The following is a 27831-nucleotide window of genomic DNA, read 5'->3' on the forward strand; positions in this document are numbered from 1 at the left end:
CAAAGAAGTGGGGTGTACAGAGTGGTTATATACCCTCAAAAAGGATGTTTCACATATGATTGAAACGTCCGTTTTATAATAGCCGCAAGACTGCTCTGTCAGCACAGTGATTGATGGACACAGCAGGTAGTAGGTCTGCTGTCTCAGTGGGCACAACAGGGTGGCACTTCTGTTGTCTCAAGCTAGGTGGTGACAGGTGAGCCCAGCAATCAGTTCCTAGCCTAAGGAAAGATGCTTATTCTTAAGGAAATGCCAATGTGGGGAGAAGTTGCACAGTGCGTGCTCAATGGCCCTGTCAGGCCCTTTTGGAAAAACTAAGTCAGGCCAAATTGGTTTACACCCAATGGCTTCCTCGTATACTCCAGTACATCTTATTGCTTGCTGGCACTTAGTGCTCAGAAATGAGCTAGTATTTTTTTTCAACAATTGCTAGAGCTAGCCATCGCTGTTGCCTGGCAGGATTGAGGACAGCTATGATTAGACGTTCTGCTGCGCATGCCCCTACTTGTGTCCTGCCTCCCCCACGAGGGGAAGGACCTTGGCCCTGCCCCTAAATGTCTCTCTTCACCTCCTTCCCCACCCTCACGCCATGGCCTAGGTAGCAATCAGAATTACTCTTGTTATTTGTAAAGCTTTCTAGTCTCACATACTTAAACCCACATTCTGAGTTTTGCTGTTACCATGCGTCTGTTTGGGAAGAGAGACAGGCAGCTGCAGCCTTGGTGGAAGGTTTTTAATTAAAATCACAATGTGTTTAAGTATTTATTGGGCTCTGTGACTTTAATTACTTTCTAGGGAAAAACACAAAATCCACATTTGCATATGGAAAGACTATTGATTTCAGAGCAAAGTAGCAACCTGTGGCAGTTTGCTGGAGGCAAGTGAGAGGAATTTCCTGAATGGTTCTAATGAAGCCCAACATTATTAATAATCTGGGATCCAGCCCATGACCTTCCTCTCAGTGCTTTCATGAAATTAGCTTAACTTGCTGGCAAGGCCCTTCATTGCCGTCAAAATTAAGGACAGCTCTTCCAGGGGCATCACGTGTAATTATCCGGGCCTGTGCTTGTCTCACTGAAGATGGAAAACTCCTGTCTGGGAGGAGCAACATGCTTAGCTGTTCTGCCCAGCCCAGGCGAGGCCGGCTCTCCCCAGAGGGCGGTCTTGGGCAGTCAGCCCCTCCACGGCAGGGTGAAGCCGGGGAGTGAAGGGCAGGGACTCAGTGACAATGCTCTCACCTGCAGATAACAAAACTCCCATCTTCAAAGTGTTTTAAACTATTCCGTGGATCATCTCACCAGCAGGAAGCAGAGGTGGCTTCAGGGCTAGTTGATTCAGTAGTTCAACGACACCAGCAGGCCCAGGTTCTTTCCGTCTCTGTCTTCTGCCACCCTTACAGGGCTTCAGCCTGAGATTCGTGTCCCTTGGTGCCATGAGAGGACTTCAGCAGCAGCTGGGGTAACATGCTTATCAGTAACAGACTAGTGGAGAGAGAGAATGGGTTCTCTTTCTGGAAGCTGCAGCCTCTCCTTAGGTTTTACTGACACATATTGGCTTAGGACGCTCCATCTCTGAGACGATCACTGGCAAAGGGGATGGAATTAATTGGCTTAGAGTAATCATGCAGCCCTGAAATGGATGCTGAGGAGTCAATCCCGAGATTCACTACAAGCGAAAAATGCCCTTTAAATAGAAGTGTTGGGCAACTGCATGATCAGAGTCATCTAATGTTGTGTTGAGATGAATTGAGAGTGACATAATTATAATGAACCTAAGTAGATACCCCCTCATCTGGAGATTAGACCAGTCTATACCCACAGTGTGTGAGCAGAGTCAGGGCTCAGTGTGTGAGCAGGCTCAGGGGCCTTTCTTGGGTAGGCATACAAACTAGAGGATTCTCTGCTTTCATAGAATTCTTGAAAGGATAAAAACCTGTTCTTGGAAATGCCTGTGCTGGGATCCAAAGCTATTTTAAGAGCAGTGGAAGCTTCAGCCATTAGTTGGATATTTATGAACAGGAGATGTTTATGAACTCAAAGATGCTCCTACATGACTTCGCATCCTGAGCGTGTCACCCACTCCCATGGCAGAGAAGAGAGGCTCTTTACTGTTGAGGTGGCAAACAGGAGCAAGAACTGTACCCTGACCGGATGAAGACTGCAGAGGCAGCACGGAGCTGCCAGCTTCACAAACTCTCCGTGTGATCTTCACCAGGTCCTTGTCCTCTCTCCTAAGTTTCCAGCCCTGTGAAGGCAGGAGGATGGGCTAGATGTGCTCAGAGGACCTTCAGTGCCGCTGCTCTCTGAGACCCTGCTCCTTGGGTGCAGCAGCTCGAGGAGAAGCCAGTTTGCAGGTTGAGTTGGGGCCTGTAGGGGGCATCTGCTGGGGTTTCCCAGGAGGATGTCTTCAGAAAGTCTGGGGACCATTGCTTGCCCCCGTCCTCACGGCCCTGGACAGCTTCTTTGCTTTCCCTCCACCACACTGCAACCTGCTTCATCTCTGGAGGGCATCAGCACACCTGGGCCCAGGAGCTAGTCTCGTCCCAAAACTATGGCACTGCTATGTGGCTGGGGGGTCCTCCTGCTACAGAACACTTCCTGAAGGCCCTTCACATGATGGGATTCAGGGGGCAGAGGCGGGGATGCCATTAGAGATTAAGTGTGATCGTGGAATATTTCAGGAGCCGGGTGTGTTGGCTCAGGAAGAAAGGCAAGGCTGCCAGGGATCCCTGGCTGGCAGGGGCAGGCAGGAGGCAGACACAACTGTTTCCGCTTCCAGTTCTGGCCACCCATCTCTGCTGCGGGCCTCTTGGTTCTCTGTTGTCTGGTGCCATCAGAGGACGTGGAGAGAGGGCACAATAAACACGTAGTCAGAGACTCCCTCCCTCTTGTGTGGCTCCCAGCAGAGCCCATGAGGGCAGGGCCCGGGGTCTCCTCCTCCTCCTCCATTCCCCAGACTCAGAGCTCCTGGAGGGTCACCCGGGGCCTTGGCATCTACTGTCCCCATCAAAGCCCAGCAGAGCACACGGTGGGGCACGTGCCGCGTGGAATAAGCTGAATTTCCTCTCACATATTTTCAGTCTCTCACTGTCAGCAGGCTCTTCACTTGTTTTTGGAAATGATTTCCCAGAGGCAGAGCTGTGACGAGATTTCACAAGCAAGTGGTGGATATAAGGAAATGCCTCAGCAGAAACCAGCGCAGAAGGGAAGCAGGAGAGGAGGGAAGAAGCCGAGCCAGGGTGGGATTTCAGCAGCCTCAGTCCAATCCCAGGGAGCTCCAGGCCTAGCCACACCTCAGTTTGTCCTAATTCAGGCAGGGAGCTCAGCTTCCACAGGCACACAGCAGTTGGCAGTCGGACATTGGCTAGGGGCTGCCCGGATGGGACCTGCCAGGCACTTCCTTGTCTCTGGGCCTGTGGGCAATCAGCCCCAGGCCTCGGAAGAAAGTGGCAGGTGTGAGCTGTCAGAAGTAAAGCACAAAGAAGCTGAGGGATGGCCACGCAGAAGCGGCTCTGCTACATGCCAATTGTGTGTCCCCATGTTGTCAGGTGCCGTGCTTGGCATGGGTGCAGCTGTGAACCGGGCAGACACCACCTCTGCCTTAAGAGAGCTTACAGGCTCCTGCACCTCTCAGTATGTTCATGTCTCCTGTGTGCAAACCTTGGGGCTTCTAGAAGGCTGGGGTCACTAGGACGGGCTGCATCTGCTCCAGCAGGCCACCTGGGGCCAAGGCTGGAAAGACTCTGTGAAGCCTGTACCTGCCTTAGAGTAAGGATGGACAGAGAGCTGTCCAGAGTCAGGGAGCATCAGAGCTTGGGGCCTGGAGGTCCTCTATCCCTACCCCTCACTGTACCGCACCGAAGACAGGCCAAGAGGGAAGTCACAGAGGTGGTGGGGCTGGGAAATGCCCCCAGCGTGCAGCTTCTCCGAGATGCCCTCCCAGGACAGTCTGGTCAAGAAGAGACCAAGAGGGGCTGGCCTGGTGGTGCAGCAGTTAAGTGTGCACATTCCGCTTCGGTGGCCCAGGGTTCGGCGGTTCGGATCCCGGGTGTGGACATGGCACCGTTTGGCACACCATGCTGTGGTAGGCGCCCCACATATAACGTAGAGGAAGATGGGCATGAATGTTAGCTCAGGGCCAGTCTTCCTCAGCGAAAAGAGGAGGATTGGCAGTAGTTAGCTCAGGGCTAATCTTCCTCAAAAAGAAAAAAAAATAATAAAAATAATAAAATTTAATTTAATTTAAAAAAAAAGAAGAAGAAGAGGCCGAGCTTGGTGGCCATCGCTGACCGGGCTGGTTAGGAGGCCCTGGAGACTCTCAGGCAGATGTGCCTTCTTTGATGGCAGAGGGCTGCTGTTTCTGGAGTGGGACGGGTGCACCTACTTCAGGTCTCCTGTATTGGCCCCTGCACCCCTCCTCCAGTGCTCCTGGGCAGCAGAAGCAGAGCCCCACTCGTGTCTGGGAGGCACTGAGGCTGGGCCCTCCATTGGAGCAGCTCTAATAACAGCATGCTGATCCCTGCCAGGTCCCACGGAGAGAGCACCTCCAGCCAGACACCTGGCTGGGGCAGAGATTTGGAGGAAGGAGAGCCCTCCCTTGAGTGGGTCTTGGCACGAGGCAGAGGTGCCTCCAGTCTGCACCCAGGGAAGTCCAGTTCTAATGGCCCTGTCTCAGTGACAGCCAGGTATGATTCAGAGTAAGGGGGTCCAGAGCAGGAGATCAGGCATTAGGGGGCTGTACCTGCTTTTCCACTGACTTCCGGTGAGACTTTGGAAAAGTCTCCCTCCCTTCTTGGCCTCAGTTTCCCCTCCTGTGCCATGGGGCTAATCATCCCTCCCCACCCACCTGCTTCAGCTGGGATAGTAGCTTGAATCTGTCACATTCTCGCTCGTCAGGCCTGCCTCTAACCAAATCCAAAATGACAAAGGGTCCCTCCGCACAGCTCCCTCCCAGGAGGGACAGCCGCCATGCTCAGTTCTCTGCAAGGTCCCCTTTGAAGTGCCACAAATAGCTTTCCAGGCAAAGCCAGTGTGGAGGTGGACAGGCTGGGAAGGGTGAACGGATGCAGCGCCTGTGAATTCCTCAGCCTCGTCTCCCTGAGCCCTTATCTCCAGACCCAGCTGGAAACTTGATGTATTTATTTGCTTCCCCCAGGACCTCCTCTGTCCAACCCACGTCTCTGCCAGTGCTGCAAGAAAGTGACCTTCCTGTAGATGGCTGTTTCTGGGAGCCAGATGGGGGCTGAGGAGGGAGGGGACTGCTGTAAATCCTTCCAGCCCGCAGCCTGCAGGGTGACCCCATCGGGGTAGAGGAGACAGTTGAGGAGGCTTGGAGACATGGGGACAGAAGTCCCAGGAGAAGCAGCTGGGGACAGAGTCACCCAAATCCTGACAGGACTGGAACCAGGAGAGTGAGGAGAGAGAGAGAGGGAGGGAAGGGAAGAGGAGGGGGTGGGGGGGGGGAGGGAAGAAACCTGCAGTGCTTTCTGGGAGTCAGCATGATGCCTTCTCCTCTAGGGTGCTGGATGTATAGCATTATTCTTTATTGAGCATTGCCAATTCACAAAGTTTAGTGCTTTATGTATCTCATTGGATCCTCACAACTTTTGAAGTATGCATTATTACCCCAATTTGCATGTGAGACCACAGAGGCTAAGCAGTTGTCCAGGCCCAAACGGAGCTGGGATTTGAACCAGGTCCCTCCAAAGCCCATGTCCTAACCACCACAGGGCGCCCTTCCCGGCTCACAAGCAGACTCCACAAGGGCAACACTGTGGGCCCAGCCTTGCCCACCCTCTGCCTCCTCCCTGGTTGGTCAGACGGATTTACTGTAGAATCAGTCCACCCTGGTATCAGCCAGGGCTTTATGGCTGTGGAACTCCAGGAGAGAGTCAGCCCCCAGGTAAGTTCTACCCCCAGGCCCTCTGCATTCATTCCACACTACAAACACGGTTTTAGACAATCAGACAAGCGACACTGCATTTCACAATATCTCCTATCACACTTGTTTGGCTGGCTAGCTTTATGGAAAATTTCTGTGGTTAGCTAGCTAGCTTTTGTAATCTGCTTGGATATCAAGTTTGGGATATTTATAATATTTATAAACTGACTTTTGCATAGTCCAGGCAGCTGGTCTTTAAAGAATTCCTCTGGGTTGAGTTTAAGGAAGTTCTTTGAGCCAAGAATGTAGGAATTTTCCTCTCACTTGTCAGCAAATGCATTTTGTAAGGGTGGGTAGAGACTTCCAAACTTTCTGTTTTGTTTTGCTTTTTTTTGAGAGGGAGAGTCAGTTGAAATTCTAGACACTTCTCTCAATAGAGTCCCCACAGGCATCTGCTTTATTCAGGTCCAAAGGGTCTGGAGCTGACACCTGGATTCAGAGACAAAAATAAATGATGATGCTGCCCCCAAAACTCCCCCAGCCCCAGGCTCAGCCTGAGTCCAGGACCAAGGCCACTCCAGGGAAGCGTGTCCTCAGAGACCTCTGCCCACATTCCCTTCCATCTCCCTGCAGCCTATTCCCGCCTCACCCCCACCCGAGAAGTGAGCCACATGGAAGGGTCAATAGCCCCCATGACAGTTCTTACTTGCATTGTAACTGGACGCGGGGCCTTACGGTAATTCGTGCATTCTCAACAGGGGCACTATCGCCCCACAGAGGATGGGGGGCAGCACTAACAACCTTAGATATTCCAGTGGTTTCTGACCCTCCAAAGGATCCCAGCACATAAACAGATAGACAGTACGTCTGTGTAGAGAAGTAAAATGATCTCTATTTGAGGATGTCATGATCTTGTACGCGGGAAAGCCTAAGCGCTCTTTCATGGGGAGGCGTCGTGACTAGGAAAAAAATTGTCTAAAAAGCTCCTTTGGGGGGGAATAATGGGAAAAAAAGTTGGAGAAGCACTGCCCCAAAAGAAAAACTTAGAATTAGGGTAGTTGGGACCAGAAGGTTGGGGTGTGAGCTTTCTGGGACCTGCATTTGCATCCTGTGGGGTCAGCAGACCAGGAGGGCACGGGAAGGAGAGAGCAGAAAACCCAATCCCTCAACCCACAGCGGCACAGAGGGCAGTGTGGACCACAGATGGTGCCAGTCTAGACGCAGTCTCCCTGTGGGGCAAATCCCAACTCACCCTCATGCAAGTTTGATGACCTTGAGCGAGGCACTCAACCCTCCTGCGCCACCCCTCCCCCGTGCTCCTCGTAAAATGACGGTGATGACGGAACCGTGCACAGTTGGGCAGACTAAATGAGGTGAATGTGCTGAATAGGAAAAGAGTGTCCAGCAGGTAGTCAGGCTTCAGTGGGGTCGGCTGGGTGCCTTACTCACCTGATTGTCCTGGAGGCTCTCATGCCTCGATTGGGTCGTTGTGCCCCCGGGGTTCAGTGCTTCTAGAAGAGGATGCTGGGGAGGAAGGCGGACTGCACTTGGGGTGCCATATTAGGGGGTCCTCCTCAGAAGCTCCTGCCCAACTGTCTGCAGTCTCACGGACTTTTCTGTTGCTAAAGTGACAAATACCTGCAGCCTAAAGAATGACTCTAACTCGATTCCTAATTAAATTCCTAACTCCATTCCTAACCCTAATCACCAAATATGACCCAACATTTGATATAACCCCAAATCCTAGCCTTGGGCCTCATTACCCCGACTCCTAACCCCACCCCATCCTTACCCCAATTTTAACCTGGGCCCTAACTTTAGCTCTAATCTTCACCCATAATCCTCACTCTAATTCCACTGGTAACCCATGTCAATGCAAATAATCCATAACCAACCTATAAATCAAAATTGGGAAGAGTTTGTTATGAGCCAGAGTGAGGATTATAAACCGAGAAGGCCTTAGAAGGCATTCCAGAGAAGCATGAGTTTCAGTACAGTCATATCTTTTTAGAACAAAGAACATACATTAAACACACCCAGGATACATTTCCATCAAAATTTCAAGGAGGTATTCAGCTGCAAATCAGCAGGTCAACATGACCCTGATGTCAGGAAAGGGACTAATCTGGGTCTTACCAGTAGGGTGTAGGGGGGGAAGTGTGCATTCTCATCTTAAGAGAGTGCACTCTTCACTTCAATAGATAACCAGATGTACAATGTATGTTTGACAGGCCATAAAGCCAGGCTTTTAGTTCAAGCCAAATCAGTTTTGAACTCAAATAGTTACCCCATATACCTCAATATGTGAAAATCTCGTCACCCAGTATTTCCCCAAATGATGTCACTTCTACAGTCACAAGTTTTGCTATACCTGTGTTCCTTCTCAGCTTGTGGTTACTTAATGTTTGTCCTTAAATTAGATCTTTAAAGAATCTCACTTCGGTGTCATTCTGAGCAACTGTATTCCAGAAATCATGGTTTTGATGTGCTGTTTATACTTTTTCTAATTGATGTTAAAATGAATACAAAAAGGTTCAGATTTTTATAAATGTTTCTCCACGCACCATCTACCTAAAGATACCTCCCATGCCACCGGAAGTATGCGTGGCCCTTTGTGGAAAAGACTGAAGCCAACGCCAGCCTAAACCCCACACTGCGGTTGCCCACTCACGTGGAGCCGCCGCCTCAACGCCGGGCGGTGAGGCTGCCGCGCCCTCTGCTGGAGACTCTGGGAGCCGCTTCAGCTCTGCTCCCCTTCCCATCGGCGGGTCCCCAGTGTGCGACCCACTCTCTGACGTGACATTTGGTGTCACTTGCTGTGGAGTTCCCTTGATTGTGAGGAGTGAGGAAAGGCGAGAAAGAACCCCTTTACTCTAGGCTTAGGGGCTGGGGGCACGGGGAGGGGTGAGGTCAGAGGAGATAGGAGCAGGGTCGGGGTCGGCCTGCTGGGAGGTGTTGGGTGAAGGGCACCCCCTGAGATGTGGAGAATTGTGAGGGTTGAGAGTAGGGGCTCAGAGTGAGTCCGGGGCAGGAATAGGGATGGAAGCAGGGCAGGCCCGGGCTGGGTGAGGGAAGGCTGCAGGGAGAGAGAACAGTAGGTCAGGCGGCAGCTAACAGCTGGTGTTGTGCAGGGAGAAGGAAGAGGCAGGATGGGGTTGAAGAAGATTTTTAAGCGACCTTCCTGGGGGTGTGAGTGAGCCCTTGGGCTGCCACAGGAAGGCTGTTCCTGCTCCAGGTCCGTGGCTGAAATCTCCCATTGGGGTGTGTGTGGGACACTGAGCCATCTACCGCTCAGCCCCTCCAAGGGGGACTCCCTTGTCCCCCTTCCTGGCTCCCTCAGGCCCTGGGACCCCACAGTTGTGTGCTCTGTGCCACATCTTGTTCTTTATCCCCCTGAAGACCAGCCTATGTACTTTTTTACTAAGATCCAACAAATATCCATTTTTTTTAATAACTTAAAAAGCTATAACACTGCCACCTTTGTTATCTGTGAAACAAGGTCTCCTATTTGTGTGGTTCTTCATATGTTAAAGGACTGTTTTTACAAACGTGTTCTTGTTGGTTCACACGAGATCCTGTGAGGTAAAAATGATCTGAATTACCCCATTTTACAGAGTCAGAGCCTGAGCATCAGCAAATTTGACACACCAGACCAGAGTTATATGCTACTGAGAATGGAAACTCAGTGTCTTGGCCTATGGCCCAGCAAGCTCATGGTTAGTTAACATGGATAAACCTAAGACAGAGTTCAGAGATGAAGCACAAGTGATGTATGTGGACTTGCTCTTAGAGACTAAAACTCCAGGATTGGAATTTGGGCATCTGGGACAGGCGGGGGGGTTAAGGGTGGTGGCACTGATCAAATCATATTACCTGTGCCAGGGGAAGCCTGCAGTACTGCTGTGAATTCCATCTGCGACAGCCAAGACAGAAACCATTAATGATACATTGCCAACATCCTCGGCCTCCCACACTTGCTTGTGAAGGGTTTTACCACCTGTGGCTCTGGGGACACAGACAGGGGTACAAGATTACCCAGCAGGCGGCAGGGCAAGGTTCCTATAGACCCTGGTCTCTGGCTCCTGACTCCTCTAGGGGGTAATTCTTGAAGCTGAAGCTTCTTTCCCTCCACATGGATCTCCCTTTTGGAGATGATCCCGGGCAGGCCCACCCTGGGTCTCCCCACGTGGAATGGGGGGTTCACATCCATGAGGCCCTCAGCACTGAGCAACAACGGGTTCTCAGCTCTGCTACGTCCTGGAAGGTCCCCTCAAAGAGCAGCTCTCCCATGCCTGGGAAGTCCCGTCTTGACCAGGCGAGAGGCTGCTCAGTCTCTGGGGTGGGCAGAGCAGAGATTGTGACTGCAGCATCAGGCTGTGGAGATTCATATCTTTATTGAAGGCTGTGGAAGTGGAAAAAGGGCAGAACAGTCTCTTCTTACAAAACCTGTGATCACACATCTGAAGACAGCAAGCACTGGGGGGCTGGGCTTGGAGCTGGAAATGAGCAGGCGCTGCTGAGTTCACCAAGAGGCTCGGGGGGAGATGATATAGGGAGTGGCCCAAGTGCTGCCTTGCAGCTGCCAAGATGGTCATCACAGCTAGGCTGGGGCCCCAGTCCCCCTCCTCCCCTCCACCTGTCAACCTGTTCCCACAGGAGCTTCAGAGCCAGCACCTGCTTTGAATCAGAATTCTAGTTCAAATGCATTGGCGTTCACTGTTAGAGCCAGCACTGTCACCACGGTAGTAAGTTCCTATGGGCACCCACTGGATGGGGGCTGAGGTGTGGACACACAGACTTCAGCCCTGTGAAAGCTGAGGCCATAAAGGCTGGAGGCCTGGGCTGTGTCCCAGAGGCAGGGAGCGGAGGAAGAGGCATGGCAGAGGAGGAGGCAGAGGGGACAGTCATTCTGCTAGTCAGACAGGATGGCCCTGACCTGCCTGTGTTCTGCTGCTGACCACAAGGTTGGGGCCTTAGCTTAGGGCTGGGAGCTTGGGCGCAAGAAAGAAAACTTTCTTGTCCACTGCCTCAGAGGCCTGCTGTCCATTCCTAAAACCCCGGAGTGGCAGACCTGGGTGGGAGCTTTCAGGCTGTTGGGGCCAACCAGCCCATTTTACAGGTGGAGATGCGGGACTCAGGAAGGGGCCTTTTCCTGAGTCACACTCAGAGCACACAGTTGGGGCCGAGACTTTCTCTGCAGCTCCACGCTGCCTCCCCTTGGAGAAGCAGTCTATCAGAGCAGTGGTTCTGAAACTTAGCGGGCATCAGAATCATCTGGCAAACCTGCTAAAGCAGCTTGCTGGGCCCCGCCCCAGGGACTCTGCTTCCGGAGGTCTGGGATGGAGGCTCCCAGGGGATGCCAGTGCTTCGGGTCCCTGGACTACACGGAGAGCGGCGCTGGGTTAGAGGACGTTCCTCTGGAGGGCTGGGGATGCAGTGCAGAGATGCAAAGGGCCATGCTGAGAGGAGTAGGCGGCCTCAACTAAGGGGAGGTGTTTGTGTGGCCAGGAGGGAGGAAGTAAGCTTGGAAGGGTCAGACTTTGGCAGTAGGAACAGGCATGGGGCAGCCTCCGTCTCTGCTGATATGAGGCCCTTTGGGGCTGAAAATGTTCCAAAGGGGAAGTGAACAGAGAGTGGCCTCCAGGCAGGCAGAGGCTGGGAGAATCCAAACTTACAAGGGGCAGTTTGTTTTGAAAGGCACTTTAAGTACCTGTGGGGCCACTGATGTTGTCAAAAGTGTCCATGGGAGCTGCCAGCAAGTCCCCTGGGGCAGTGGCCGAAGGTCAGGGAAGAGCTGCAAGGACACCCATGGAAGTGGCAAGTCAGGTGGCTGGGGCAAGACGGGGTCACTTAGAGAGCCCAGAGGCCATGACATCTTCCCCCAGGACCTCCTTGGTTTTGGCTCCTGGAGGGGAGGGGCCAGCAGGCTAGGTGAGCTGCTCCCAGGGCCCCCAATGCGATCTAGTGGAAGGTGGCTGCTTGGCCCTGGAACCTTCTCTGTGGGATTTTTAGAGAAGGGGAATTTGGTCCCAGAGAACTGATTCTTAACAAAATGACAACTGAGTACCGGAGACCAGGACTTGCAAATGCTGTGATGGGTGGGGCCTGGCTCAGGGAACCCATCCCACTGCCTCCAGAGCCTCCAAGCCAGTCCTCCCCTCCTCTCAGCTCTGCTGGGAGGGCCTTTCTGCCAAGCTGTGGCCGGTGAGCCGGGCAGAGGCACCTTCTGCCCGAGTCAAGGCCGGCCCATCCAACAGGCCTTTGAAGTAGGTACTCAGAGCCTGCAGTTTGAAAGCAGGCTGGGCAGCGGGCAGCGAGGTGGTCTGCGGGCTTAGGTAGCCACTGTACTTCTTCAGGCCCCGCTGTGGGTCACGGCGGTGTGCGGTCAGCAGCTCCATGAAGCTCACGTTGTGGAGCGCCAGGAGGCGGGCCTCGGCCGGGAGCAGGACAGCCGCTTGCACCAGGGGCTGCAGGGACGCGAAGCACTGCAGGCTGCTGAAGGAGTAGATGTGCTGGGCCAGCTGGGGGCCTGGGGAGATATCAAGGAGGCGACACAGGTCGCGCATGGTCACCACGGTGGCCAGGGCGCTGCGTTCGCTCATGTTTCTCACCAGGTAGGTCTTGGCCAGACTCTTGAGTTTGAAGCTGCTGGCCCTGGGCACGCGCTCCCGGATGAGGGGCAGGGTGGCCAGGAAGCCCGAGATGGCCTCCTGGAACTCCCACAGCCTGTTCATGCCCTCCAGGGCCTGGAAGAAGTGGGGGAGGCTGGGCCCCCACAGCTTATAGCAGGCCAAGATGGGGTGGCGCATGGAGCTCAGGAAGCAGAGGAAGCGCTGCAGCCCCACCTCCAGCGAGACGGCCTTGGAGTAGACGCTGAAGGAGGCTCCGGGCTGGATGAGCACGCGGAACTTGCTTTCCTGGTTCACAGCCGCCAGCTGCCTAATCTTCTGGGCTGGGCAGGAGAGAAGGGCAGGGTGAGGCCCCAAGGGCATGGGAGGCATTGGGTGGGAACAGGGGTCCTCTAGCGCTGCCGACCCACCATCCAGAGACCTCCTCTTTGCAGCCTGCCGGCGGGCACCAAACATCAACCTCCAAATGTGGCTCTGACCCTGGCTGTGATGGGGACAGGGGTCAGCAGGGGAGGTCAGGCTGCCCTGCAAACACCCCTTGCTCACCTGCTGGGAGTCCAGCTCCCTGCTACCTTGCTGCTTGCCCCAGAGTTCACCAAACCCTTTAGATCCAGGTCCCTCCTGTCTGTCTTCTGTCAGCCCGCAACCCCCCCTACACTCGAGACCCCTCATTGTTTCTACTTGGCCCTCTACTCCCTGCCCCCTGGCCTCCAAACCCATCAGTCACTTAGCTAAAGCTCCCAGCCTTCAGAGCCCTGGGATAGACAGCACACCTGGCCAGGCCACTCCATTCAGAGCATGGCCCAGAGCCTCACTGGGAGGTCTGCAAATGCCTCCCTTGTCCTACGGAAACACCTGCTGCTTCTGGCTGGCTGGTGAGCCCCATGTCGAGTCCACACTACAGGGCAGGGCATTGCAGGTGGCACTACAGGCCAGACCAAGGACAGTGGGGAGTAGAGGGGCTAGCAGGAGAAGGGGTGCTCTCTCTGTTGGCCTCCCTGTGCAGCAGCCTATAGAATGGGCCCTGTGCTCAGAAATGTGCAGTCACAGCCTCAGGCCTTGCTTGGATTGCTGGTCTCACAGCAGTGACTTCCTGCCCTGTGTCTCTGTTTAGAAGTGTGTTCCCAGGCTTTCTAAGAGAAGCACCAGGCAGAGGTGAACTCCTGGAGGCACCCGCCTCACGCTTTCAGGCACTGGGCAAGGCAGAAGTCCTTATTCGTGGTACAGCTGGGCGTCCCAGGGGAGACGCAGTAATCTGCCCACTCTCTGCCTGCAGTCACTGGCCAGCGCTCAGGGCTCTTGGGCCTTGCAGATGGCTTTGCCTGCACTTAACTTGGGGACTCAGAGACTAAGCTAGAAAGGGGTAGGGGTGTACTGGAGAACCCACTTTCATTGTCAATCATGAGGTCAAAGAAAACCAGGGGCCTGTCTTCTGCTTGGGGGTCGGCGAGGCTCTCGTTCAGGACCCTGAGGGAGCTGGGGCCCTCCAGCTGGAGGTCACTGGACTCGCTGCTGCTGTCATCCAGTTCTCGGGAGGACTGCAACACAGAGAAACCAACAGGTCAGGGGTCCGGAGGGCGAGAGGGGGCACACTGGTAATGCACAGATGTGCCAGTAAGTCGGTGTGTGTGGTTGTGTGTGCAAGAATGTGAATGTGTGGGAACACGAGCAAGTTGGTATGGCTGGGGGCATCTGTGTGCACATGAGGGTGATGTATTATTGGGAAAGGGAAGGTGCGTGTCCAAGTGAGTGCATGTGCATGGGGGAATGTGTGTGCGTGAAGAGATGTGAATGTGCATGTGCACGTGCGAGGGTTGTGTGTGTGAGCCACTGCGTGTGCATCAGTGAGTAGGAGTGAGGATGCGGTCCTGCAGGCAAGTGTGAGTGTATGTGCAAGCACGAGTGTGGGAATAAATGCAGATGTGAACTGTGTGTGTGTGTGTGCATCCGGGTGTGCATGAGGGGTGTGATTATGGACCTGTGTTGACACACAGTGTGTGAATATGTGAGCAGGCGTGTGCATGGGTGAGTAGTGCTGGGTGTGGGGGCAGTGCTGTGGTGGGCAGGGAGGGGTCTGCTCCTCACTTCATCTCTGAGCAGACTCAGAAATATCATGAACTTGGAACAGGAGGAAGGAGCCTCATCTCCATCCCCAGATGTTTCTCTGGAAGGGGACAGGAGCCAAAGCCAGCTGAGGTCCCAGTGTCCTACAGAGAGGGGAGGGGTGGATTGCTTGGCTTCTAGAATGCCACATCTAGGTGGACATGCAGAGCCTGGCAGTGAGAGCAGTGGAGGGAGAAGGAGGCTTAGAGCCTGGAGGACCCCCTACCCTGCCCCGTGCTAGGGAAGCCTGAGGCCCAGAGGTCCTCGAGGCTGGGCACCTGAGGCTCCGTTCTTTCCAGCACCAAGCCCAAAAAGTTTGAAAGGCCTCAGGTAGGGGAAGGGCTCCAGTTCTGAGAGTCTCCCAGGAGGCTGGGGCTAAAGAGGGAGGAGGGGCCTCTCGTAATATATAGATTTAATTGCTCATCATCTGCACAGCTGCCAAATCCAGATGTTCTATCTTTGGTGACCTGCTTAGAACCTCCTGTGAATGCCACCTGAGGACATTATCCAGAGACCAGGAGGAAGGGACATGGCCAATGTCACAGGGCCAACTGGGGACACTGCTGGGAGAGTCCAGAGCAGGCCTCAGGTCTTTCCTCCTTATGGACTGGCTGATGGAGTTGGCCTCACCTGGGGCTGACTGAGCCCAGGAACTCTGGCCTCTGGCTAATGTCCCTGGCCCAGAAGATTATTAACGTGTTCTCCTAGGTCCTTCTACTCTCTAGATGAAACATCTGTTTTAACAAAACTTCAGCTAAGAGCTATGTCATTACTAACCACAGGTAAAATGTGCTGGATTTTCCCAGGAGTGGAAATTTGCATTTCACAGCCCTACCCCAGGCTCACCGACTTCCTTCCAGTTGCTGATAGAAACAGACATTCACTCTGAGTCCACCTAGAGCTGGTTCTGCTTAGAGAAGCCCGTGAGTTCTGGGACTTTATACATAAGGTCCTATAAAAGACTTTGCCAAATGCCTTGCACTGTCCGTCTCCATGATTTGGCCACGCTTCAGGGGCTGATTTTGCATGTCTTGCTCTGAGTCTGTCTCACTGTCCTGGCTCCCTCTCCTTCCTGTAAGGAGCCTTCTACAGGTGTCTTTCTCGAGTTGCTAGCTGGTGGACAGGACGGGAGACACCGCCTTCCTCCCCTGTGGGAAAATCCGGTTGTTTTCTGTCTCCAGCGCCTGCTCTTGCACTTGGGCTGGTGGAAAGTGCTGGACTCCCCTTGCTATGTTCTCCTCTTGGCCTCAGCTGCCTCTTGCCAATGTCTGAAGAGCCGTCCCCTGGGCCGAGTCCTCTTTGTCACCCACCAACAGGGCACATTGGGCTTTCTCTTCTTCCTTCTCCTTTTCGCTCCAAACAACACTGCAGAAGCCCTTACAGTGGCCTGGAGTGCTCCACCTGTCTCCTCCTTCAGGCCTTAGAGCCAGCCTTCTCTTCAGATGTTCTCTTCTAAGAGTGGAGCTCCCTGGAGAGCAGCACAGCTGGATCTTGGGGCTTGCTCCCTCCTCTTTATACCAGGGTCATATATGATGGCCATCAGAATCTCATTTTTAGAGCCTCCCATTGTCCCGGGGTCATTTTCTCTTTTTTACTCACGGATATGTCCTTTGTCCTGCAGTTACTGAAGACCCTGCTTGCTCCCTTAATAAAAGGACATCCCCTTTTCGATAAGCTCGCTAAAGGAGGGAAGGCTGGGTCTTCTAGCCCCAACTGCTCTTCCTCTCAGATTCCTCTTGTCCTTGAGGACTTCCATAAAGTGCAGCACAGGCCCCGTGGCCCAGTGGTTAAGTTCATGTACTCCGCTTCGACGGCCCAGGGTTTCACCAGTTTGGATCCCAGGCATGGACATGGCTCCGCTCATCAGGCCACGTTGAGGCGGCGTCCCACACAGCACAACCAGAGACACTCACAACTACAATATACAACTATGTACTGGGGGGCTTTGGGGAGAAAAAGAAGAAAAAAAAAGAGAAGATTGGCAACAGTTGTTAGCTCAGGTGACAATCTTTAAAAAAAAAAAAGTACGCCTCCTCTATGGGGCTGGTCTCACTGGAAGGCCTTCCACTGACCTCCAGCCAGCTGTAAACTCAATTCCCCTCCCTGCCTGAAATCCCAGCAACACAGCACATTTAAAACAAGACTCTTTTTTTTAAAAGCATGCTTTTTGGTGAGGAAGATTGGCCCAATCCATCTGTTGCCAATCTTCCTTTTTTTTTCCTCCCCAGAGCCCCAGCGCATAGTTGTATATTCTAGTTGTAGGTCCTTCTGGTTGTGCTATGTGGGATGCCACCTCAGCAATGGCCTGACGAATGGTGCCATGTGCATGCCCAGGATCCGAACTGGCGAAACCCTAGGCTGCCGAAGCAGAGTGTAGGAACTTAACCTGGCCCCTTTCATCTCTTTCTTTTGTTCTCTTCCTTCTAGTTCTATGTGGGACGCAGCCACAGCATGGCTTGATAAGCAGTGCATAGGTCCGCACCCAGGATCTGAACCAGTGAACCCCAGGCCACTGAAAGCAGAGTGTGTGAACCTAACCACTCTGCCACCCACCAGGCTGACCCCCGAAAAGACTTTTCTAAAGACCCAAGTTTAACAGAGGGCAATCCGCCCATAGAGACTCTGGCACAGGATGTCTTTCTGGCTCTGCTCACTAAAGGAAACCCTCAAGACCCACCCCGACACCCCCACTTCTGGCCTTATTACAATCGGGAGCAGAGAGGGACAGTAGTAGAGCCCAAAACCCAAGCCAGGAGAGGGCCTTTCCTTGGAAAAGGCTGAGATTGCTTGGAAGGGAAAAGGAATGCAGCAGAGGGAATGGAGCGGGGAAGAGACGAGAGCCCATGTGCAAGGACTGGAAAGTGAAAAGTGGGGAGCGGCTTTGAGGAACTAGGGAGGGGGAGACGATGAGAGCCACAGGAAAGGGGAGAGGAATTTAAGAAGTGCTGCTGTGAGTTAGGAATTGGATGCCTTTTAACACTCTTTGAAAGATGCAAGTAAATACTGGAATTTATTTATTCTGCTTGGTTAATGAACTGTTTCTTTGACTGCAAAACTGTGCTCAGACCAAGCCATGTGGGATCCAGGACTTTTCCAAGGTACACATGCAATCTGGTTCATGAGCTATGTTTCACTTATCTTCATCACAGGTCAACTTAGCAGGTCAAGAGCATTCCAACTCAACACAGCAGGTCTAATGACCATACCAAATGTGGTCATAGGGAGCAGCTGGGTTGACATTTTAATCACCTTCCTAAAGTCTAGGAGGTTGATCTGGAGGATCCAGTGTCTCCTCTCCCTGCTGGATCATAGCCCAGGAGGTACATGTCGCCTTCATTCAAAGCTGATACCTACACAAATGTGCAGCGCTTCTCTGACACAAATGTGGAACTCGTGCCCCCAGTTCAGCAGTCCTCTACTTTGGCTGTGCATTAGCAGCTTTAGAAATCTTGATGCCCAGGCTGAACCCTAGACCAATTCAATTAAAATCTCTGGGGGTGGGACCCAGGAATCTGTCCTTGGTAAAACCCCCCAAGTGATTCCAGGGTACAGCCAGGGCTGAGAATGACTGTCCTAATTACTGATTCATTCATTCCATGTTTGGTCATCAGCAGATCAGACAAGAGCCAGACTCTGATATTCAGCATCCAGTCACCTGAAGACATTAATTATCTAGTATCTGGCATTAATTCTTATCAAGAGTCCCCAAGCTGCTGAGGAACTTTCTCAGCACCCAAGCTTAAGTAACAGCTGGGATCAGTTTGGCAAGACACACACATTGCTGTTTGCCGCAGAAACAAAACCCCAGCTCTTGCAGTTTTTAAGGCCCCAAAACTACCTCACATGCATCTGTGAACTGGATCACCTCATCAGCTGGCCTGTGGCCTTGACTACCTTCTGCCCACTGCTCCAGCCCCTCCGCAGGCTGCTGCTGTCCCTCAGGGGACATGGCTCCCATCTTCCCAGACGGGCACCTGTTTCTTTTTCTAACACACTCACCAGCATCACAGCCCCTCCCCTGGATCAGCTGCTCCTCACAGGCCTCCCTTGCACTTCCAGTCACCACTGCCACTTCTACCAGGGGCTGCCCCTTGGCTGGGCCCCCTCCTGCTTCCACTTGGTCCTGCTGCTGCTGCACTCTGGGGCCAGTCATCTGTGCACGAGTGGGTGAGAACTCCCATCCTTTTCTGCCTTGGATCCTAACATAAGGCCCACAATAGAGGAGGCACTGCTGACTCACCCTCGTTTTTAAGCATGGTCCTCACTCCAGGTCTCCACCATGAGGGTCTTGCCCCTCCACCCAACTATGGCCCCACTGCCTCTTCCAGCAGGGGGAGGTCTCTTATAGAGCACTCTTCCTGCTTAAGCAGTCACTCCACAATGCCAGGCCTACACCAGAGCCACCCGCCACGTCTAGCTAGAGTCCACCAACTGGCACAGCTGCAGCCGGAGCTGGGTGAGGGCAGGCAAGGGGTGCCTACGTGCCCTGGTACACTTGAAAAGGTGATTTCTTAGCAGGCCAGTATTCTACAACTTTCACACTGTAAAGTCAGATAAACTTCATGGAGTGGGCATCGGTGTGCGGAAGGCTGGCACACCCTGTGAATGTCACCCTACCCCCTCCAAGTTGCCATGGGTACTCTAAGAGAACCAAGGAGTCTGGAAGGGGGCATGGGAGCTGCATGAGAAATGCACGAGAGGGACCTAATTTATTTTCTTTAAAACTTTTTTTCCCAAAAAGCTTGGGACACCTGTAATGGTTAAATTAAAAAATGTGTGTCTAGGGGACCAGCCCAGTGGTGCAGCAGTTAAGTGTGCATGCTCTGCTTCAGCAGCCCAGGGTTCACAGGTTTGGATCCCAGGTGCAAACCTACACACCACTCATCAAGCCATGCTGTGGCGGTGTCCCACACACAAAATAGAGGAAGACTGGCACAGACGTTAGCTCAGGGACAATCTTCCTCAAGCAAAAAGAGGAAGATTGGCAACAGATGTTAGCTCAGGGCTAATCTTCCTCACCAAAAAAAAAAAAAAAAATGTGTCTGACGAATACCTACACAAAAGTGGTGGTCCTCTGGCTCTCGCCTCCAGACACCGCCTCCAAAGGTGAGCAGCTGCTTCTAATTGTTTAATTCTTCATAACCTGAAAGGTGCTTCTACCTCCTTCCTTGATTAACCTCAGACATCACCTAGTAACTCTTTGTTGACAGCTGAGGATTCGACTGACACCCCACCCCCTAAATATTGCTGGTTTCAGTTCCTCCACTTGACTCTCGTGAAGACCGGTGAGACTAGTGGCATTTCAATCCTCTTCTCTAGCTTCCCTTCCCAGGCTTCTACCTCCACCCAGGGTCAGTTTTAATCTTACAGGATGGAAAGAAGGGCTCGGATTTCGGAGGAATTCAGAACATGTAAAGATAAGACTCAAAAATTGACTGAGTGTGAGGAATAATAAAAAGGGGGGTTGTGCAGGGCAGCTCTGGGGTCTCGGCTTGTGTAACTGGGCAGATTGGTACAACTTGCCAATAAGGGAGGACAAGAGACAAAATTTGAGGTTTCTATAGGGCATCTGAGGGCAAGTTTGACGTGTTTATGGGGCATCCGAGTGGAGACATCGGAAGGCCATTGGCTACACTGGTCTGGCAGGCAGGAGTGAGTGCTGGACATCAGCAGCTCCTGGGCAGTAACTGAAGCCATGGGTGGAGCTAGGTCACCAGGGAGAGGACACAGACTAAAAAGAGAAGAGGGCCCAGAAGCAAAGCGGGAAGAACAATATTTAAAAGAATAGGGACCCAAAAGAGAGGGAGGAGGAGCAGCCAGAACCACAGGTGAAGCTGCGAGGGAGAGCAGAGGACCTGAAAGGAACTGATAGAGCTGAGGGACAGGAGGCTGTGGTCAGTCTGAGTGGGCCAATTCTCAGTGATGGTGAGGTCCAGGGTGTGGCCATGTGGTTGGCGGCTGCAGCAGAATAGAGTGAAGACCCTCAAGAGCTCAAAGAGTGCAGAGGTCAGGGTGGTGGATGCTGAAGTCACCCAGGAAGAAGGTGGGGACAGGAAACCTAGGAGGCAGATGCCAGGGCCTTCCCTGTGTGGGGTGAGGTGGGAGGAGATCTGAGGGCCTGGGGAAAGTAGGGTTCCCCTGGAGACCTGGAACCTCAAAGGCGCAGGAGATCTTACCAGATGGTGGGACTGAAACAGTCCAGGAGGCACAGAGGGCCTTGACCCCACCTCCCACTTCTGATGCTCATAGGGTGTGGGAGAAAGAGAAAGTTTTCCCACAGGAGAACCAAGTTTCCGTGCAGGGAGGAGGCAAAGCCGCCTGCAGGGAAGAACTAAGTCCAGCAGGGAAGCTGATGGTCATGGAAGAAGGGTTTGCAAGGGTATCTTTCAACAAATATTTATTGAGCAGCCACATCTGCCAGGTCCCAGGATGGACACAGTCTCTGCCCTCATGGGCTCAGATCCTGGCAGAGGCCCAGTGGAAAGGCTTGGGGTGGGGGGATGGGGCAGTGGGAGGTACAAAGGGCAAGAGAAGCTTTCTTTTGGTGGACAGAGGCCCAGGGATGTGTGGAAGGGTGGCCTGAATCTCAGTCGTCACATGACCTCTTGGCTGAAGAGGACTTAAGTCTTTCTGCCAGAGTCCATGTAGCCATTCGTTCCCTGGTTTCCTCCTTGATCAAGATATACTGAATGCCTAGTGTGTGCAGGACCTTTAGTACGTGGGCTGGGCTGGGCTGGGCAGTGGGCCAGAGGCTCAGGGAGCAGGGTGTGGATGTTTGGCTGCAGGGTTACAAGATGGTGGCCAGCAGCTATAGAAGACGAGGCAGTAGGGGCTCTCAGAGGCTTGCCTGAGGGGGACCCAGGCTGGCGGGAGGCTTCTCTGGAGGGTGGGGTGGTAGGACTGCAATTGGAGGGACTTCCACTGGGACCTGGACTTGGGGATTCTCTATGGGGGCTCTGTCAGAATCCCTGGGGGAGACTCCTGTCCCAAGAGTCTGGGGTGTTCTGCTTCCTCCCACGCCCCCTCTGAGACAGGCGTCAAGCTGAGGAGCCACAGAGGAGAGAGGAAGGGCAAAGAAGTTGTTCAGCCACTGGGCTACATGGGGGGAGCCCCGGAGAGAGTGGCCGCGGGATCGCACTGCGCGTCTCGCCCGTCGGGGTCGGCCACTTGCTGTTTGGAGGTGGGCAGGACACTCCTGGGGATTGGCAGGAGGGTTGGGAGGCCCTGTGGTGGCAGGGGTGGCGGCTTGGACCGCGGTGGGAGGACAAGTCCACATTGGGGCACAATACACTTTGAGGGGCAAGCGGAATAAGTGGCGAAGGTGGGTACTTCCTTGTGCTCTGCGTGACAGGAAGCTGATCCCACGGTGGATGGCAGCACGCTCCTGGTGACCGGCAGTCTGGCTGGGACACTCGACATCAGAGACAGCAGCTTGCTTGGTGGAATCGTGGGAAGGCAAAGGCGGGGGGCGGCATGCGCCACGTGGCAGACGGATAAGACGCCGGCAGCGGTGGGATGCTCCTCGCGCTCTCTGCAGCAGGTGGGCTGGCGAGGAGTGTGGCGCATCGGTCTCCGTGGGCTCCACGCGCTTTCCAACACAGAACCTCAGACTAAGGGCTGGAAGGGACCTTGGGGACCACCCAGGCCAACCTTTCACTCTGTTCAGATCCCCGTTCCCCTGGACAGGTGACAGCTCAGCCTCCATTAACAAACCTCCAGAGACAGAAGGGTTACAACCCACAAGGCCACTTGTTCCATTGTGGGATGGCTGTAAAGAAGTTCTTCCTTACATGGAATGAAAACTTGCCTGTTTGGGCCCTGGACAGTGCTGCCCATGCCCTCACACCCCTGCACTGGCCCTAAGTGGCTGCGATTAACCAGGCAATGGGTTCTTGTCCACCCCCCTCACTGAGGACTTAAGAGGACAGAAAATGCATAAGGAAGCTCCAGACAAAGGTATTGGCTAGTCGAGAAAAGAGACAGGGCTCAGGAAGTAAGCATTCTATCAGCTTTTTAGAAGAGTACATGTGGTTACTAAAGGCTCCTGCCCCAGTATGGAGAAGGGCTGGGGTGCCCCAGGCCCGCAGCTGGCATTTGGAGACTGTCCTCAGGACAGTTCAGGACTCATGGCTGCGCTGGAAATTCCCCAGGTGCAAGATGAGTCTAGGTGCAAGGTGAGTCTGAGAGTCACCTGCTGTGGCTGTGCCCCTTGGGACCTGAAATTGGGGGAGGCCAGGGTCCTGGGCCAAACTTCTGGGCCACTCACCGAGTTTTCGGCATCTGAGTCTTCTGAGCTGCTGATCACCACAACGCGTTCCTCTGAAACAGGGCAGGGGAGACAGCGTTAGGCCCTGCCGGGGATGCCCGCTGGGTGGGATCCGGGGTGTCCTCCCGTGGGAATCCTTGCAGACCACTGGACTGGGTGGGTGACGAGTGCCCTGCAAGGGGGGATGTGAACATTCACCGTGTGCGCCTGTGTGAATCTGTTTACTTAAAGCGGCTTTGCATCACTGCCTGCTATGCCCTGCCTGTGAATACTTAATTCAGCTGCTGGCTAAATTCAGAATTTCCTCCCTGTAGAGGTTTGACACTTTCTGCAATCTTTTTTTTGAGGAAGATTAGTCCTGAGCTAACTACTGCCAGTTCTCCTCTTTTTGCTGAGGAAGCCTGACCCCGAGCTAACATCCGTGCCCATCCTCCTCTACTTTCTATGTGAGATGCCTACCACAGCATGGCGTGCCAAGTGGTGCCACGTCCACACCCGGGATCTGAACCAGGGAACCCCGGGCCGCTGAAGCAGAACGTGCGAACTTAACTCCTGCGCCACTGGGCCGGCCCCACCTTTTGCAATCTTAAAGAAGCACGTTGGTTTCTTCCAATTCTCAGCCCCTTTTGATTACCAACAGCATTTGTGAGCAAGGAATGTCACTTGGGACTCAGTGTGTGAGCCGGGACGGGGCTCAGTCTAGGACCTAGAATGAAAGCAAAGCTGGACTCCAGGTGAAGCAGATCTAGGAAGAACTGTCTTAAATGTTGCAGAATTTTATGGGTTGATCTAAACTCATGCCCAAGGACTCCCTGCCTGGCAGTGCCCATAAAAAATATCTAGGACAAATGAAGTACCTTAGGTGGGTGGCCTTTGCAGAAAAATTTGGGAACTGATGGGTGCAGACTTTATCCAAGTCCTCTCTGGGAGTGTGCTAGGCACCTACTCACAAACATTTCTCGGGGAGAGCACCCTGTGGAGAGGCAGAGTTCTGGGCACTGTAGGGTGTCTTGGGGGAAGGAGCTATGGAACTGTGGGCCTCAGCCCCTCAGGCTCCCCACACTGAATCCCGGCAACGCAGAGGTAAGGTGGATCCCTGTTAATCCCACAGGAAAACCGTGGGCTTTCCCTGCCCCATCAGGTGGGAGCTGAGAGCAGGACACACAGGGAATACTGGTGGCTTTGGGCTCCCTGGGTGGTGTAAGGATGCAGAAGAGGGGCTCCACCCAGTCCCCGGAAGACAGCATGCAGGCCTCAGCCTCTGCTGCCCGCCTACCTGCCTACCTGCCTCCACAGGGTGGTCAGGTGTGTGGTTGCTGTTGGGCAGGAAGTCCTCGTTTCCTATGACAGGGCTCTTGGAGCTGGGAGGCCTGTCCAGGCGGGATGGCGAGACTGCCTTGGAGGTGCTGGGTCTGGGTTGCTCGGGGGAGCTCTGGGCCAACCTTCCCTCCTTCTCTTCAGACTCCATCTTGATGAGCTTCCTGGGGCACTCGGTCTGGCAGGACTTCCTCTTCTGTGGTGTGGCTGTGCTGGTGACCTCCTGTGCAATAGGGAGCCAAAAGGCTGGGTCAGAAGCCTCTAGGGACACCGGGGTGGTAGGCAGAGACCTGGATGTGGGGGGCAGGAGCCTTTGCTCCTGCTGTTCCCTCTGCTCTCTGCCATGCAGATCACGCCTCTCTCCTTACAGAAAGCCCTCCCAGGCGGCCACGCACACAGGCCCTGCCTGCTGACCACCGACCTCTGCTGGCCTGATTGCCCTGGGAGTGGCTCATGCTTAGAGGGGAGCTTCCTGACAAGGCAGCCAAGAGCGAGGGAGAACATGGAGTAGGTGCTCATTAAGGCCTGGATTCTCATCCTTGCTCCACCTCTTTCTGCCTGGGGAGAACCTTACCTCTCTGTAGGAGGGGTCTTTGATGGAGTAGGCATACACTGGCACAGGGTGTGCCCCGGGCACCGGTTGTACCACAGCCACAGATGGGGTCTCAGTGAGGGTGTCATCCAGCCCTGGGGCCTGCGCCTCCTGCACCTCCTCCGGCTTCAAGGAAGGAAACAAGAGAGTCAGAAATGACCAGGCAGCAGGCCCAGGGCTCGGAGCCCAGGCCTGGAGTCAGCCCAATCCCCAGGGCCTCACCCAGCCAGAGGTGCAGGCTGCCCGGTCCAAGGAGAGCAGGAGTCCCCCCAATACCCTCCATGACGTCACCTCCTTCTGGCTCTGAGGTGCTGGCGTCCAGGGACCACTTCAATTCCTGTGCTTCCTAGCGGGGCCAGTAGATGACCTCAGGGATCTTACTACCCAGCAACTCCTCAAGGCTCACTAGCCCCGGCTACATACCTCCAGGGACAAAGTGCTCACTACTGACGGAAGCAGCTCCTCAAACTGCAGAGTTGCGAGAGTGAGGACATCCTTCTACTGGGCTGAAATTGGCCTCCCTGTGACCTTCACACTGCCCCCTGGGCCTTAACTCCACCTGGGTCAGAACAGCGATTACACACCTTGGACAAATCACTTAACACTCCTCGGGCCTCAGTCCCCCTCTGTAAAATGGGAATAATAATAATATTCCCCTCACAGGATAATGTGGATGAAATGTGTCACTACCAGTAAAATGCTTAGAGGAGCACCTGGCACTTGGCTGGCACCAGTGCTGCTGCTGCTGCTGACTACTGTTTTTATCACTGGTCTGTGTCGGACGCAGTGCCGAGTGCTCTATGGACCTGTCCCAAAAAGTAGGGGCAGCTCCTCAAAGAGTTACACACAGACTTTCCGTATGATCCAACAATTCTACTTATAGGTATATACCCCAAAGAACTGAAAACAGATATTTAAACAGAAACTCGCACATGAACGTTCACAGCAGCATTATTCACAATAGCCAAAAGGTGGAAACAACCCAAACGGCTATCAACTGATGAATGAATAAACAAAACGTGGTCCAGCCATACAGTGGAATATTGTTCAGCCATAAAAAGGAATGACATTCTGATACACACAACATGGATGAACCTTGAACACATTATGCTAAGTGGAAAGAAGTCAGCCACAAAGAATGCATATTGTATGATTCCATTTATAAGAAATATCCAGAATAGTTAGTTAAATGCATAGACATAGAAAGCAGACTGGTGGTTGCCAGACGACGGGGGAGGGAAAAATGGGGAGTGACTGTTTCACGGTTATGTTTCAGGGTAATGAAAATATTCTGGAACTAGATAGATGGGATGGTTGTAGAAGATTGTGAGTGTACTAAATGTCACTGAATTGTATACCTTAAAATAGTGAATTTTCTTATGTGAATTTTACCACAATAAAAAAGTTAGTTAAAAATAAAAATGTAGGGGGGCTGGCCCCGTGGCCGAGTGGTTAAGTTCGCGCACTCCGCTGCAGGCGGCCCAGTGTTTCGTTGGTGCGAATCCTGGGCGCGGACATGGCACTGCTCATCAAACCACGCTGAGGCAGCGTCCCACATGCCACAACTAGAAGGACCCAAATGAAGAATATACAACTATGTACTTGGGGGCTTTGGGGAGAAAAAGGAAAAATAAAATCTTTAAAAAAAATAAAATAAAATAAAAATGTAGGAACTATACCATGATTATTGCCAATCTACGAAGAAGGAAACTGAGGCACAGAGAGGGGAAGTGATTTCCTAAGGTCATACACCTACTAAGGGCCTGGACCAGGGTTTGAATCCAGTGTCCTGGAAATGGAAGTGCCCTTCCTGCCCTTGCATATCCTCCTTTAATAGTCACTGTCTCCTTTATATCTCTCCCACCATCTTTCTCTATCGTGGGAAACTGAAGCATTTGCTGGATCATTTGCTGAAAATGAGTGACAAGTGACCCAGACTCTAGGGCTTGGCTCCTGGGGCCCTGGCCTGCCACTCCTGTCTCCAATCCTGACCCCTTGGCACCTCACTTTGTGCCCCCAATGGATGAGTACCAATTAGAAGCCTGCAGTCCGTCCATACAGTGAAGGAAAGGGACTCCCACCCAGTGGGAGGGGGCTCTCCATCTAGGGTAGCTGCAGGGAAAGAGCCAGGCACGCCCGACTGTGAGAGTATGTGGTCAGGGTACGCTTTCCTCATGGGGACAAGCTCTGTCCCTCCTGTGTGGTAGAGGACACACTCAGACAGCCTACCCTCATGGGGGAACACCAGGGATTAGCTGGCCAAGCCCGGGCTAGGGTAGGCAGGGAAAGACTGGGACGATGGGGCCATGTGCTGGGTACCGGGACCCCACGTCGGGGCTCTCCTTGGCATCGAGCACTTTGATGTGGGATGTCGGCTCCCACACCATTTGCTATACCGGATGACTTCCTTCTCTCTTCCCTCTTCCCCTCCTTCCCAGGTTTTTTTTCCCTCAACATCTTTACAAAAAGAAAGGAGAGTCATCCCTCTGGATCAGAGTGGAGCCTGCTGGCGGCAGCGGAGAGAACAGACAATCTCATGGCCTCTAGGAAAACACACGATCTCCACTCTGCTTTCTATGCCAGTGTTTTTCAAACTACAGCCTGGGATCCACTAGTGGACCATGAAGGCAATCTAGTGGGTCATAACCAGCATTTTTTATATTACATAGAATAAAAATAGGAAAGCACGTCCCATGTAATAAGCATAATTTATTTTGCAAAACTTCTGTTTTAGCTACAGGCATGTGTGTGCACGTGTATACACTATAGGTTAGATGTAAAATATATTTTTTACAGCAGATAGTGGTCAAAAAGTTTAAACCACCTCACACTCATTAGGATGGTTACTTTTAAAATTGCATGGTGCTTCCTCAAAAAATTAAAAATATAATTATCATACATCCAGAAATTCCACTTCTAGGTAAATTTTATGTTGTGTGTATTTTATCACCATTAAAAATTTTTAGAAAGTTGAAAAGGTCTTGCTCTACCCTTCCATGTCTGTTTACATACTGTTGGTATGTAAGAGACCCTCCTTCAGATGG

The 27831-nt window shown here is 53.0% G+C and overlaps 1 protein-coding gene across 3 annotated transcripts in view; it reads right to left on the minus strand.

Moving 5' to 3' along the window:
* Positions 1 to 10241: 10241 nt before the first annotated feature.
* Positions 10242 to 27831, minus strand: part of LOC124233089 (protein PML-like) — a 46709-nt gene continuing 29119 nt past the window's right edge. The window contains exons 5-9 of one of the 3 annotated variants that reach the window (XM_046650190.1): positions 24770 to 24913; positions 24163 to 24418; positions 22879 to 22931; positions 13897 to 14047; positions 10242 to 12832 (exon numbers count right to left, since the gene is read on the minus strand). In XM_046650190.1, coding sequence (XP_046506146.1) covers positions 12045 to 12832; positions 13897 to 14047; positions 22879 to 22931; positions 24163 to 24418; positions 24770 to 24913 — 1392 coding nt within the window. In that variant the 3' untranslated portion in view covers positions 10242 to 12044. Of the gene's footprint in view, positions 12833 to 13896; positions 14048 to 20992; positions 22201 to 22878; positions 22932 to 24162; positions 24419 to 24769; positions 24914 to 27831 lie in introns of those variants that run through there. The other 2 variants (XM_046650191.1, XM_046650192.1) reach the window with 2 other exon arrangements.

The sequence above is a fragment of the Equus quagga genome, unplaced genomic scaffold (genome assembly GCF_021613505.1).
Source record: "Equus quagga isolate Etosha38 unplaced genomic scaffold, UCLA_HA_Equagga_1.0 153_RagTag, whole genome shotgun sequence".
NCBI lineage: Eukaryota > Metazoa > Chordata > Mammalia > Perissodactyla > Equidae > Equus > Equus quagga.